The sequence below is a fragment of the Eublepharis macularius genome, chromosome 1 (genome assembly GCF_028583425.1).
Source record: "Eublepharis macularius isolate TG4126 chromosome 1, MPM_Emac_v1.0, whole genome shotgun sequence".
Taxonomy (NCBI): Eukaryota; Metazoa; Chordata; class Lepidosauria; order Squamata; family Eublepharidae; genus Eublepharis; species Eublepharis macularius.
In genome coordinates this window covers 226748895-226762990 of record NC_072790.1, presented here as the reverse complement: position 1 = coordinate 226762990, position 14096 = coordinate 226748895, and the positions used below count along the sequence as shown (strand labels likewise).

Below are 14096 nucleotides of genomic sequence, written 5' to 3'. Positions count from 1 at the left end.
AGACAGAGTAGTCACTGTTTACTAATAGGTGGCTGAAATTAGGCACCGCGCTGAATGAGGCATCTAAAGAAGTCACTGAAAATCAGCCAAAAGCCCTCGTCTGTTTTTCCAGCGTCTCTTTAGGAAGGGCAGTCTGAAAATCAGGCAAGGTGGGACCCTAAAATGTGGACAGGGGGAAAGTAATAATATTTGTCTTCAAATATTACAAATTCTTCCAACGATCATGCTGAAAGTATTTTAATGCTTCCTTCCCTGTCAACCGAGGGCATCAGGAACACGGAGGAAGTGAGCTGGCCTGGAAGGGGTGGGATTTTCTTTCCTGACCTTCGCGCCTCTAAGGCTGGGTTCACACAAACAGCTATGTTTTTTCCCAAGCCCTTCAAGTTCTGGTGGGACTGCCCTATCAAGTGGCGTGGAGCCCGAGAGGCGACTTAAAGTAGAACACCAAACTGGCCTTTCCTATTAAAGCAAAAAGTAACACTCTTGTGCACCTCCCTCTTGTTTTAAACGAGGCCTGTACCCAACTTCCTCACAAATTGTGCCTCATGATGCAGAGGCGCTTGAGCAGCAGAGAGGATGATGGGTGGCTGATTTTGTACCTGATGGGTACCTGATGGCCCAGGCCAGACTCCCTTGTTTGCTTGGAAGAGGAGATAGGTGTGTTTCCCTGCTTTCTCTCCCATTTCCAATACCAAGGATTCTCTCCCTTGGAGAGATCAAGTAGTCTTCTGTGACTGAAAACTAAAATGTAACTTTATTGGAATGTAAACAACAGATTTAAAAAAAAAAACGGGTCAGGGGAAAATATAGTTCATCAGGAAAAATATTATTTAGCACTAAAGCGTCTCAACAGAAGCTCTTCCCCAAAGCCTCCAAGACGAATACGCCTGGCTCCTTTGTGAGCCTGCAGCAAAGAAGTGGCTCTCTGGCTAATAAGCATCTGCTATCTGACAGCGTGCCAACATACCAGCCACCTACCGACTCTTTCCCCTGGCACTTATGTTTGTCACGTTTGCTTGAGCTAGACTTAGATGCTGATGCCTGGAGCAGTTTTGGTCACGGAGACCCAGCTTGTATGCTGCTGACCTCTTCCATTCACACCCTTGCCAGGGGTTCAAAGCAGGGGTCCTGGGGTACAGTATAACTGCGCCAAGATTTTGCTCAGAGCAGGACCCAAGTTCCTAGGAATGGAAAAAGAGGGAGCAAAGAAAGAAGAGGCAGCATTAGTGGGGAGGGGGAGGGTAACCCCAACACTTTCCCCAACCAGGACACAGCTGTACTGTCTCCAAGAAACTCCGTAGGTGCAAGGGAGATGGGGCAGGCCCTTCTCCAGCCCCTTGCTTGTTCAGTAAGTACACAGCAAAAGCTGGCCCTGGACCATGCCGCTTCTCAAAGCCAGGCCCACTTTGATCCTTCGAGGTACCAGAAAATCCTACAGTTTTGGGGCTTTGCAGAAGAAAACTTCCTGCTGAATCATGCCTGGAGAGAATAAGCACCAAACTGGGTATAGGGGAGGCCAGACAGCGCCACTGCTCACCTCTGCAGCTTGCCACATCTGACGCCACCGAGTAGCTTCTCTTGCTCTGGTGCAGTTTTGCAGGCGGCGTAGGCTGCCAGAAGGCTGCATGAAGAGAGAGAGAAAACAACCAGGAGTGGAATGGCCCTTTTGCCCCACCACCAGCTGCACCTGCCACCTGGAAGCCCCTTCACGTTCTTTTCTCCCCAAAGGAATACAGCATCACAAACTCCGCAGCAGGACATACAGAAGGGCTGGCTTTTTTGGAAACGTTTAAACTGCTTTTTGGAAGACTCGGTTTTTACAGGTGGGAAAGAGATGGTGCTGCTTTTCACTGCTGGCTTCATGGCATGTGGAATTCTCTCCATGGGAGATTTTTCCAGCAGGAGGGGATCCTCTCCTTTACTGTCCCCCCCCGCCCCCCAGCCCCACAAGAGCAGCCTTTCTGGATCAGCCCAGAAGATCCATCCAGCCCAGTACTCCCCACGCTCACTCCCAACAAGATTTAAAAAATCAGGAATGGGGCTCTATGGATCAGTTCGGCTTCCCTTCCACTCTGTCACACTTGAGGCATCCAACATCCATTCCCTGAGGTGGCTGCCTTATAGCAGGGTAGCCCTCATAAGGAAGGCATTCCACCCAAATTTGATGGCTTTAGTTGCCTTCTTCTGCGCCATCCTTTTTGAGATGGGCCATTCAGGTTCAGGGGTCTGCACTTTAAGTGAATCCATTGATAGTTGTCTCAAAAGGTAAAGGCAAGAAGAGTTCCCGGCCATACCTGGCTGGTGTCTTGTATTGCTCCAAGACGGCAGCTGCTTTCTCTCCACTGATGCCGCTGATTTGCATGAGCTGCCGAGCAAAGACCTCCTTCACTGTCTGGGACTGAGGTCGGAGGGAGAGGAACAGCAGGGGTAAGAGACAGCAGAGGTAAGGATGGGTGGATCTCTCCCCCTGAAATTTTCACTTCTTCATTCAGGCCCAAAAGGCCAAAGACAGAGACCTGCCCACCAAGGTTGTCGGAAGGACAAATTATGGAGTATTTGCAAACCGGAAGAGTCACAGAAATTTATAAACAGATGCAATGCATATTTGGGATATGGAAGATCGAAAGGCAGCTTCTTGTTACTTCCAGATCCATAAGGTCAACTTTTAGAGCAAGAGCCACTCTGCACCCCTTTTCAAATGTACGTGTGCCTCCTGTGCAACCCTGTTTCTTGCTCAACAAACCTTGTTCTTCACAGCTCCCTCATTAAATTCAGCAAAGTTCAGGAGCATGCAAGAGTCATCTCTGGGCTGCAGGGGGCGCTCACGCTCCAACTCCTCCTTGGTACAACTTAGAAGGGTTTTGTCCTAGGAGAAAGAGAAAGGGATCCATAGCTGGCCTCAGCAGACAACTCTAGATTCTGGGTTCAGAACCACAGCATCACTCCACCCTCCCTCCTCCCCAAATTCCTGGTCTCTACTGATCACCATCTTCTTTTTATAAACTCTTGATTTCTAGCAGAGGGACCAGCACGCAAGCCCAGGCCACTTTTTTCCTCTGCTGTCACCAGAGACAAGACATCATACTTAAAGTGGAACTGATTTGATGGAATCTGTATGTCTTTGCATTAAAAAATCCAATAAATTTGAAGGGGCAAAAATCTTTGTTTTTAAGATGGGTTGTACCAGGGCAGTAGAGGGAAAGCCTCTTCCAGGACAGTGTTTGTGACCTATGGATTCTGGAAGCACTCGTAACAACACATGAACAGACAAAAAAAACCCCCACCATGCTACTTGCTTTACTGAGGGCTCCTGTATAGGCGGCCGAAGACTTGATCAATTAAACACTGCAGAACCTATGATCTGTGTGCAAAATAATAAAGAGTATTCCTGAGCATCTGCAGAGTGCCTTACAAGCACCGCTGAATAATCTCAACCAGCCCCTACACACCTTGAATTGGCAGCAGGATAAGAACACAAAAGTTACCATGGTTGGCTGCATGGAAGAGCCTCCTGTTTCCACGAGAGGTCAGCTCGAGCCCTCTGAAGTTCACAAGAACACAAAGGCAAAAGCCCTCCCCTATTGGTCTACCTACCGCAGCTGCTACTCACTAAGATATAAAGACAGATGGACTCACATTCTAGCTGTATCTGAAGAAGTGAGCTGTGGCTCACGAAAGCTCATCCCCTACCACAAACGTTGTTAGTCTTATAGGTGCTACTGGACTCTTGCTCTTTTCTACTGCTACTCAAAAGTATATCTAATCTGTACATGGAGGGTCCATTACAGATGTGGCTTCCAGGCTTTGCTCAAGTCATTTCATTTAACCTTTTTTTAAAAATCAAGAAATATCTGCAAATATTTTCAGGTTGTGAAGCCCCTCTGCTCCCCCACACTCAGAACTCACCCCGTACAACTTGGTCAGGTGACGCGTCATAATAGTCAGATATGCAGCCGATTCCCGAATATCACGGGTGCGTTTGACAAAGAATCCATCCACCACCTGGAAGAATTGTAGGTTGTTGGGTCAGTAAAATGTAGCTGGCTCTCATCCACCAGTTCCATCAATGCCCTATGTGAGCAACACCCAAGTCAATAAGGACAGCAGACACTAGTTTGGAAAGGAGAAGGGAATCTAAAGCTGCAGTGGATTCTGGGCCAAATCTCTGGAGATACCTGAGCAGAGGAGCGTCCGTACCTGGGTGTTGGTGATTGCTTGCTGCAGAGTCTTTTCGGGGAGGCTGAGGTGTTGCACAGAGCCTGAATCTTCAACCAGGTAGATGGGGTGGGAAATGCCACACTGCCGTAGACGGAACTGGATGAAAAGAAAGAGGTTGTGACTTGCTGGGCCAGTTTATAACCTGCCCAGGGCTGGGTTATTAGCATGTGATCTGAGTATATAGGGCTTTTTTTCTGGGAAAAGAGGTGGTGGAACTCAGTAGGTTGCCCTCAGAGAAAATGGTCACATGGCTGGTGGCCCCGCCCCCTGATCTCCAGACAGAGGGGAGTTTAGATTGCCCTCCGCGCCGCCCAGCGGCATGGAGGTCAATCTAAACTCCCCTCTGTCTGGAGATCAGGGGGCGGGGCCACCAGCCATGTGACCATTTTCAAGCGGTTCCAGAACTCCGTTCCACCACGTTCCAGCTGAAAAAAGCCCTGTGAGTATAGCACTTAATCTCCTGAACACCCTCTAAAAGGATAATAAAATAAAACAGTGGCACCTTGGAGACTAACAGAATTTATTCCAGCGAGCCAGAGGTACATGGTGGTTAGAGTCTTGCGCTAAGAAAACCAGGTGTGAATCTCTGCTCTGTCACAGAAGCTTGTGTCGGTCACATTTTCTCAGCCTAACCTACCCCACAGGGTTGTTGTGAGGATACAGTGGAGGGGAAGAGTGATGTAAACCACTATGGGTCCCCGTTGGGGAGAAAAACGGGATATAAAATTAGAAATACAAAATAAATAATAAGCTTCCGTGAATCAGAACTGAGCTGAATTGTTTTATACTGCCACTAGAGACTAATGCAGCTATCCTATCTGGAATTATCATCTGAAGGATAGAGATACTGGTAGATACACACATTGCAAACACACACAGTCTCTCTCCATATAGTCACTCTTTATCCAATGATTAAATTCAAGAACAACAGACATCTGCTGAACAGCCGAGTGTTCGGCTTTGAAGGGGAGGGGTCCATGAGTGCACGTACATATACACATGTGTACATATAAACTCTGGAAAGAACTCTGCAGGGCCACTCAACACAGGTACTGACGCCAAGCCCTGCCTCTTCTTCCAGCCATCTCAAACCCCCCCCCCCCCGTTTGCCGACCCTAATCCATAACCCGGCACCTTCTGCTCACGAAAACGGCCATCAATGATGCTGCCGCACAGATCAGGCATCCGCTTCCGTTCCACCACATAGTCCAGCACCAGCTCCCGAGCTGTAAGAGGTTGTAGCGGCCCTGAAAGGGAAGAGGCAGATTAGAATAACCACCCACCCACACGCCAGCTCTGATCTTCACCACAGGGGTTCTTTGTTTTGCCTCCCCCCGCTCCCCCCCCCCGCACCATTACATCCCAGGCCATGATGAGGGATCTTGCTCTTTTTTCGGTGGCTGTTCCCTCTCCTCTGGAATGGGAGGAAATTCACACAGCTCTGCCTATGAGAAGATTTTAGAAGTTTTGTATGGATTGTTGACTGGGCGAAAATGACAGCAGTGCCGTGATACTTCGTTTTTATTTGCTTAAATGCTTGATTTTTCCTATCATTTTATCATGTGTTGTGAACTGCTTTGAACTTCAGAGAATGTAGGGCAAATGCATAAATGTTACACTATCTGATGTAGCTTGAACGTGGTCAATCAGGAAAGACAAAAGGACACGAGAGAAGGACTTCTGTTCTCTTCTTTGCCTCTTCTCATTACTACCCACTCTTTGTCCTCTGGGAATAGGTATGATTTGCTTAGGAACCACAAGAGACCTGTATGATCTGTGGGACTGCAGCAGGCCTGAAGAAACTTCCCCCTGTTGGGTGCACTGCTGGTCATCTTGTTGCTAAAACTAGAAGAAAAAAGCTACAAAGAGAATCCCAGCCCATGGTAAAGAAAATGATCTCCAGGAGCAAGCGGCTCCAGTTCCCTGCCAGCTCAGGACTTGATGGGCTTCAAGAGCAACCAGGATCCAAACACCTCCCACCTGCAGCCAGAGAGTGCCTCTCCCTGGCAACCCAGAGGAAATCTCCAACATGAAGCTTCCGGATGCTGAAAGGAACACTGTTTCGCTCGAGTTCATGCACCAAGTCTCGTTTGCGGGATGTGGGGCCCCTAAAAGGAAAAAGGAGGGGGAGGCAGGTATTTAGAGCTTGTTTATGTGGTTAGGAATCTGGAAGGGCTTATCCCAAGTTTGTTAGGTTGTTATCCTGAAATAACAATCCCAGCCTTCGAAATAAGGGAGCTCCAGGTCGTTCCGGCCACACCCATTCACAGAAGCCCTTGGCTCACTGGCCGCTGCAATTATGTCCACACCAGAATACTTTTGCAGTGGTCAGTCATTCCTCCTCTGCAATCAGCTCTAAGTGGAATTCAAATCAGGACTGTACCTTTCCCATAAAAAGTGGCCAATGCCTACACCTATCAGCAAGGTTCCACCACTGTTTCTTCAGAAGTAAGCCCCTCTCAGCACAGCTTCCTCTTCTTTGCTCAACTATCCTTTACAACGTTCCTCATTTGTTATACAGTCATTTCCTTGATCTGCTTAATTAGTTACATCTTGTTTGCTCTGTGATTAATTCTTAATCCTACATTTACTAGAAGAAGAGGAGCTGCTTAATTACTGTTTTTCTCTTTGTAGCCAAAGCAATTGCTCTTTTTTGTAGCAGCACAATCATGAACATAACAAACCAAAAAAGAAAAGAAAGTAAAAGTGCAAGATTCGGGTCCAGTAGCTCCTTAAAGACTAACTACATTTCCAGGATATGAGATTTCGGAGAGTCTGGCAAAAGGAGTTCTTCTGACTCTCGAAAGCAACATGACCTGGAAATCTAGTTGGCCTTTAAGGAGCTACTGGACTCAAATCCTGCTCTCCAACAAGGCTACCCATCTTAAAGAAGGTAAGTAAGTGACTGCTTAAGTCAGCCTCAAAGAACACAAAATGATCACGGAGGGTCAATTTGGGAAAGCAATGGCTGCTGTAAGGGAACACAAACTGATAAGAGTTTAAGAGTTAAATGGATAAGAGAAGCAGCTGTAAAACAAAAGACCAAGATGTAAAGGGACAGTAACCCTGAGAAACGTCAGTAGCACTTTGGCTAGCTACACTGGACAGTCCTGCACTGCAATATTAAGACAAAAATTATGTCTTTCCCCCTCCTCAGACAGGAAGGCAATGGGGAAACCCTGGAATGCAGCCCTGGAATAAAACCACAACAAACAAGGACCTCTGACCATCACTTCCCCCCCCCCCCGGCCATTCCCCCCACCCCTGAACCTGCCTTCATCACAGCTGTTGTTTACCCTGTGGTTTCAATGAAATCCACACACAGAATAATGTCAAATTGTCCTGGATGAAGTGCAAACTGGGGTTTAAACCCTTTTCCTCTTGGCTCCTCAAAGTTTTCCCTGGAGAAATAAAAAAGAAAAATCCAGTGAGTTCCTCTGGAGCCCTGAACGTCTCCCACCATTTGGCTAGGAGATCCCGGTATAGACTCACTCCTCCTGTCCACAAGCATGTTGCTCCTAAGACACACTAGGGCCAGGGTGTGCCAGAGAGTGTGGTTAGCATAAATCACAGCCAACTCCCTGAATTCCTTGGGAGCCAGGAGGCAGCAAGCTATCACTACATTGTGGCCAGCCATAGTCTTTGCTTCAACAGCCACCCTCTGGTAATTTCACCATCCCTGCCATTCAACTGAGCCTCCCCGCTCTCTTCCCCCATCCCCGGAAAAGGCCATTTGGCCTGCAACTTTGGGATCAGGGAAGCTACTCACTCAGAGGAGACATCTTGGTCTGAGTGCTGTCCATCATCTCCCTCTGAAACCAGCACGGGCTCTGCAGGTCCAGCAGCTGGGAGCGTGAGGTCATTATCCAGTGAAAGAGGCGGTTTCCCCAAAGCTAACAGCTCCTTGGCCAAGGCTAACCCGGCCTCTGTCAGAGAATACCTGCCAAAGCAGAGCAGATGAGTCAAAGCTGCCTCCACTCAGGCCCCACAAGACTCTCCGTCCTATCATTCCTCTAGCCGTCTCTCTTGCACCTCATGACAGCTGCTGTTTCCCACCCTCGCCAATCCCAGGCAAAGCATTCCATTATAATAGGCCACATGTCCAAGATCACTGTGAACAGGGGCACACAGGCAAATGGGTTCCCCTAGACAGGAGACGGATTGACCTTCCCCACAACTTAATCGTGGACTCCACACAGACATGATGACTGGCGTCCTACAACATGGCAAGGCCTTCTAGGAATATCAGCGTCCCTTCTAGAATCCAGACTGCTTCAGGAGATTTTTTTAAATAAAATTTTGAGCACTCATGAATTTATCTTGGGAACCCATTAGCAGATTATGAGGAAAAAGTCATAAACCAACCTAGGCTACATACTCCCTATAGATTCAGCTTCACCCCAGGTCTCTGTAGTACAATACCCTCACCTAGCTGGGATATTGGTCTTGAGGACGAGCTCCTTGCGAATCAAAGTGCTGACTGCAGACCAGGCAGTGATCTTACTCCCAGGACCAGCCTGCCAGAAGGGGGGAAAAATAACATGATAATCAAAGCTTTGGATCTGGCTAAGGAATATTATCCTCCTTTAAAAGAGACATGAATGATAAGCAGAGAAAATCAGGGGAGGAGGAGGCTGGAAAAAAAAAAGGTGCACTTAGATCATATTGCAGCAGCAACCAACAACATTCACTCCGGGTCGTAAGAACAGGCAGCGACTCACCAGAAAGAAAGATTTATCACACAGAGGCTGGGCTGCTTGCTGAAGCTCTGACTTTGTCAGGTATCCGCGAGTATGAGGACTCTGTGAAAAGCATTACAACAGTACAGGTTTTAACTTTCTTTCACAGAGTTCTGCCCTCCCTCTCACCGTACTCCACAGCCTTCTAAGTAGTGGGAAATCCAAGAGTCCAAAACTCACAATCCCCCAAATTCCAGTTCTCCCAACTCCCCCCGCCCCAATCTCCATATGCCTTTTGTTCGATTTTGAGCAGCGCCCATATCATACAGTGCTGTCCTGGTAAAGAGCCACCAACACGGCATAGGCCCCAGAACGCTGAGCAGGGAAGTATCCACGGGCACGTCGCTGTGTCGCAGGCTTCGATTTCTAAAAGCAGAAAGAAGAATAGAGTGTGCCTCCCCTTACGGATTCCTCCCAGGAGTTCTCTCTGAGAACCTAAACAGAAGGAAGAAGCACTAGAGATCATATCACAAATTTACGATTGTTAATGGAGTATTTAGCACACCAGAGAATTTCAGGAAAAAATCAGCCTATGTTTTTATAGATTACAGCAAAGCTTTCAACTGTGTAGATCATGAAAAGCTATGGTTGGTGTTAAAAGAAATGAGTGTGCCGCAACATCTGATTGTTTTGACGCGCAACCTGTACTCTGGACAATAGGCTACTGTTAAGATAGAAGATGGGGAAACAGAATGGTTTTCAACTTAAGCTATCTGCATCACAGCCCTACAACCAAAGGCAGCTATTTCTTTGCTACTAGAAAGTCAGAACTGTGTGCCACTCTAGAATTTTCTTAGCTCTATGGCTGTACCTAAGGAAAAGAACCTGGGGTGTGCCCCTCAGACAACTGATGTTTTGGGAATGGCCCTGAAAAGAGCAAGTGAGGTAATAGCTTTTTATTTGCATTAAATGAAGGATGTAAACTTCTGGTTTACACAAGACTCTGTTACAGTCTAGATTTTTTAATTATTAAGCGTTTTGTTTCAGTGGTTATTTATTTTTTATTTATTATTTATTGTCCGCCTTTCTCACTGAGAGTCAAGGGAGATTGCACAGTGTGAGATTAGTATAATCAGTAGGTAAAGGCAGTCCCCTGTGCAAGCACCGAGTCATTACTGACCCATGGGGGACGTCGCACCATGATGTTTTCTTGGCAGACTTTTTTACAGAGTGGTTTGCCATTGCCTTCCCCAGTCATCTACACTTTACCCCCAGGAAACTGGGTACTCATTTTACCAACCTTGGAAGGATGAATCAACCTTGAGGCGGCTACCTGAACCCGGCTTCCACCAGGATCAAACTCGGGTCGTGGGCAGAGCTTGGGCTGCAGTACTGCAGCTTACCACTCTGCGCCATGGGGCTCTTGTATAATCAGTATCAAGGACATTTCCATACAGTTTCAGGACATTTCTGTAAACCATGCCATAGGGTAAATAAATACAAGTTCACAAAGACACAGCATTAGCAAGAATCCAATACAGAGTTGAAGAAATGCTGAAACAGAACATAATCAATTGTAGGATTGACATTAGACAAAGGATTTTCCTCTGGGAATAAAGCTGGAATTGATTCACTGCAGACCTATAAAAGAATACTCTGCTAACCTAAAGAAAAATTGCAACAAAGGGCACTGCAAAAACACATCATGTTCTTACCTTTAAGTGCTGCCCTTGAAGCTGGTCTGACTTTGTGGAACATGGAGCAGACAGCAGCACTGGGTCATCACTGGCACTGAGTGCACCTTTGTTGCTGGAAGGGTCGCCATCTTCTTGCCCTCTCCCAGAGGTAGTTGGGGATACCAGTTCTGAAATGCACAGAACTTAGCATTCAAACAGCACTTCTACGGTAGTCAGAATACGTCACAGTTATCCTGTTGCAAACCTTTCAACAATCCTGTAAAGTAACCGAGGATCATTAGCCCCCCACATATCAACTGGGGGGACTAAACCTGAAAGGCTCACTCAGGGCCACCGAGTGAGCTTGCAGCTGAAGTGAGATCTCTGATCCTGGTGCTTACTGGTTTGTAGCTCTGTCACCTAGCCATGATGGCTACGTGTGACCAGGGCAGACTTGTGAGTGGACAGGAATTTGCTCATGAATTTGATTTTAACATCACACTGGAGCATGGGTGAGATAAAAGAAACCTTCCCCATCTGGTGGGATAGGAGGGTGACTCTATGATAGGGAGCTCATGTGTGACATGCTTTGCACCCAGAAGGTTCTAGTTTCAAATCACTGGGTACTTCCTCATCAAAGAATTTTAGCTGGTGCTGGGAAAGTCATTTCTCTGCCTGAAAACCCAGAAAGCTGCTGCCAGTTGACGTGGCCAACATTGAGCTAAACAGACCAGCAGTTTCAAAGTGCAGCAGTTTCTTATGTTCAGTTTCTTTTGCTTAAGCATCTCTTTGGAGGTTAAAATCCAAGCCTGGCCCAAACATGGCTCCATCTATTACCAGCAGTTCATCACATACAAAATTGTCGGGGAAGGAGGGCAGAATCTTAGAAGAGCAGAATATCCACAGATCTTTGTATATATCTGATCCTACACGCCTGACGCATCTGATGAAGAGAGCTGAGGCTCTCAAAAGCTTATGCTACAATGCAGTTGGTTATTCTTAAAGGTGCTACTGGACTCTTTACTATTTTGCTACTACCGACTAACACGGCTAACCCCTCTGGATCTCCATGCTTTCAACGTCCATGCCTGCCATCAACCTACCGTCCTGCACACAGCGGTGCTTTTCCAGCTGTTCATCTAACTGGCGGCAAATGTGCTCCCCAAAGTATTGAAGGATCCGAGCTTCACGTCCACTGCACAGAGGGAGCGGATACTTGTGGAGGGAGCTCAGCGCCTGTGGGTGAGATGCAGGACAAACCACAGGATGGAAAAGGAAATCTGACCCACTCACTCCCCACTCTCTGGTTTCTTTGACAAGGGGCAAAGAGGGTGCAAGGGGGCAGAACCGGTAGCATCTCCTCCATCCAACACCTGGGCTGCAAGAGTAACTGACACCCTGTAAGTGAAGCAGGCAGGGTCATGCCTGCCAACTCAATTGCTTTCTTCACTGTGCCACTGCATTGACCTCTGGAAAACAACATCAGCAGCCAGCAGTGTCAGATTAAGCCTGCTGCGATTGGCCCAATCTCTGCCCCAGCTCTGCCACACCATGGCTTCCACCTGTAATCTCCATTGTATCCAAAGAGCAGAACTACAGGAAAAATTCGGGTGGGTAGACATATTGGTCTGTGGTAGAAAAGTAAGATTCGAGTTCAACAGCACCTTAAAGACTGACTAGATTTCCAGGGTATGAGCTTTCGAGAGTCAAAGATCCCTTCAGGAAAGCGGTAGTTCAGCCATGGTGGGTTTAGACAGATCATGGCCAGAAGAGATCGTAAGATGCACCCATGAGGATAATGCACAACCTCATGGACATAGCTGATTCCATGCGGCATAACGACTAGGGCAATGCGACTTTTTGAATAGAGAAGGATAATGTTCTATGACAGGAGCAGCTTGTTAGAAAAGGGAAGGCACTAATGGGCGGGGCTAAAACGAGCGTCGTTTAGGCTAAGAGGCGAATGAAGATTTCCCAAAGGGCGTAACCGGCCACTAAGGGGCGTGGCTTGCATGCAAAGGAGGCGTGGCCTACCCGCTCATAAGCCCGTTGGAGCCTAAAACGGCCGCGCTCGGCAGCTTGATCGTGCCATTCCTGTAGCCAGCGTTTGAACAGAGGATTCGGACACTCTCGAGGAGGCTTCGGCATCTTCTGGAAGGTGGGAACACCTTTTTCCGCCTTCACTTCCTCAACCCGGAACCCGCCGAACGTCCTTACCATAGAGTTTCCAATACCGGGCTTTGAAAATGCGTAGGGCAGAGCGGCCCATAGCTGTACTGGGCGTGCGCGCTGCTCCCCCTGGCGGCAGGAAGGTGCTACAGAGTTAAGGTCGCTGGGTTCATTTTGGGGATGAGAGCGCGCCAAGCTCAAGGGGCCGCGCCCAGCCTCGGATGGGGATTGGAGCTTCATCGATCTCTTTCATCCTGACCTTTTGTGGGAGGAAAAAGCAAGCAGCATGAACTAAATAATTGGATTTGTAGGAGCGCGCTTGTGAAAAATGTGTGTGGATTTAAGACGGTCCATTCATTGACCAATTTCTTTAGACCCTCAGCTATAGAATATAGAACAAACGATGCCTGCCTTTAAAGACATAACAAAAATTTCCAGAATTCAAGGTTCCCTGAGTCAAAGGTCATTTTTTTAGTCAGATACAGTTAAGATCTATCGTTCTTATATCCAGGCCAGAAAGTGGGAGGAGTGTGTAGGTCACATCTCGACTTTTTCTTGGCTGACTTTTGTTACAGGGTGGTTTGCCGTTGCCTTCCCGTCACCTACACTTAATTAATTTAAATTCGTTTATAGAGGCTGCAATGTTCAGACTGCAAGACCTGAGCAAGGCTTTCAATGATAGAATGTTTTGGAAGTCATTAAGTTGCAGTGGTGGAAAGTGCCCTCAAGTCATAGCTGATTTATGGCAACCCCTACTAGGGTTTCCAAGGCAAGAGACTAACTGAGTGGTTTGCTATTGCATGTCTCAATGTTCCAGCAGATTTTACAAGCATAGGATTGGAGTCTCCCATCCAATTACTAACCAAGGTTGACCCTGCTTACCTTCCAAGATCTGACAAGATTGGACTTGCCTGAGCTAGCCATGTGACGGCCATTAATTCATACGGTTCCCATAATTTGGAAGCAGCTGGACGGCACATAACCCACACAGCCTGCTTTTCTCACCAAGACGCAAGATGCATTACAAAATATGAAAAACCATTTGATCAAACAGCAAAGCTCTCTAATAAAACAATACAGTGGGGCTAGGAGTAGAGAACTGGAAAATCCCAACTGAATGAACGGGGAGGGCGGGTATTGCCACCTGCTGCACTCCTGATCCCAGCTGGGTGATGGTGGGGAGGGAGCGGGCATTGCCACTTCCTCTGCTCCTGATCCCTATTTATAGCACTTGCACTTTGAATATACCTTTTGTAAATTTACTGTTGAGTATTGCATTTTACTTCCCGTGGACTTGGTCCTTTGTTGTACCTGTGACTGGAAGGGAGTAGCCATCTGTTTTTCCTCTGCTCCT

At 47.4% G+C, this 14096-nt stretch overlaps 1 protein-coding gene across 1 annotated transcript; it reads right to left on the bottom strand.

The window, feature by feature from the left end:
• Positions 1 to 742: 742 nt before the first annotated feature.
• On the bottom strand, positions 743 to 12742 carry MUS81 (MUS81 structure-specific endonuclease subunit). Its single transcript, XM_054984981.1, has 16 exons — positions 12608 to 12742; positions 11677 to 11809; positions 10613 to 10761; positions 9225 to 9323; positions 8940 to 9020; positions 8647 to 8735; positions 7988 to 8158; positions 7515 to 7619; positions 6199 to 6326; positions 5353 to 5465; positions 4198 to 4314; positions 3907 to 4002; positions 2744 to 2866; positions 2295 to 2398; positions 1538 to 1621; positions 743 to 1181 (listed from the first exon to the last, which is right to left on the bottom strand). The coding sequence occupies exons 1-16, from the start codon at positions 12719 to 12721 to the stop codon at positions 1115 to 1117; spliced, it is 1773 nt and encodes a 590-aa protein (XP_054840956.1). The 5' UTR covers positions 12722 to 12742; the 3' UTR covers positions 743 to 1114.
• Between the last annotated feature and the right edge of the window lie 1354 nt (positions 12743 to 14096).

Coding starts and splice junctions, on each gene's coding strand:
- MUS81 (XM_054984981.1), bottom strand. CDS start 12,721: ATGCCGAAGCCTCCTCGAGAGTGTCCGAATCCTCTGTTCAAACGCTGG. Junction 2,399..2,743: donor AGGGAGCTGTGAAGAACAAG/GTTTGTTGAGCA, acceptor CTCCGACCTCAG/TCCCAGACAGTGAAGGAGGT. Junction 1,182..1,537: donor AGATGTGGCAAGCTGCAGAG/GTGAGCAGTGGC, acceptor TTCCATTCCTAG/GAACTTGGGTCCTGCTCTGA.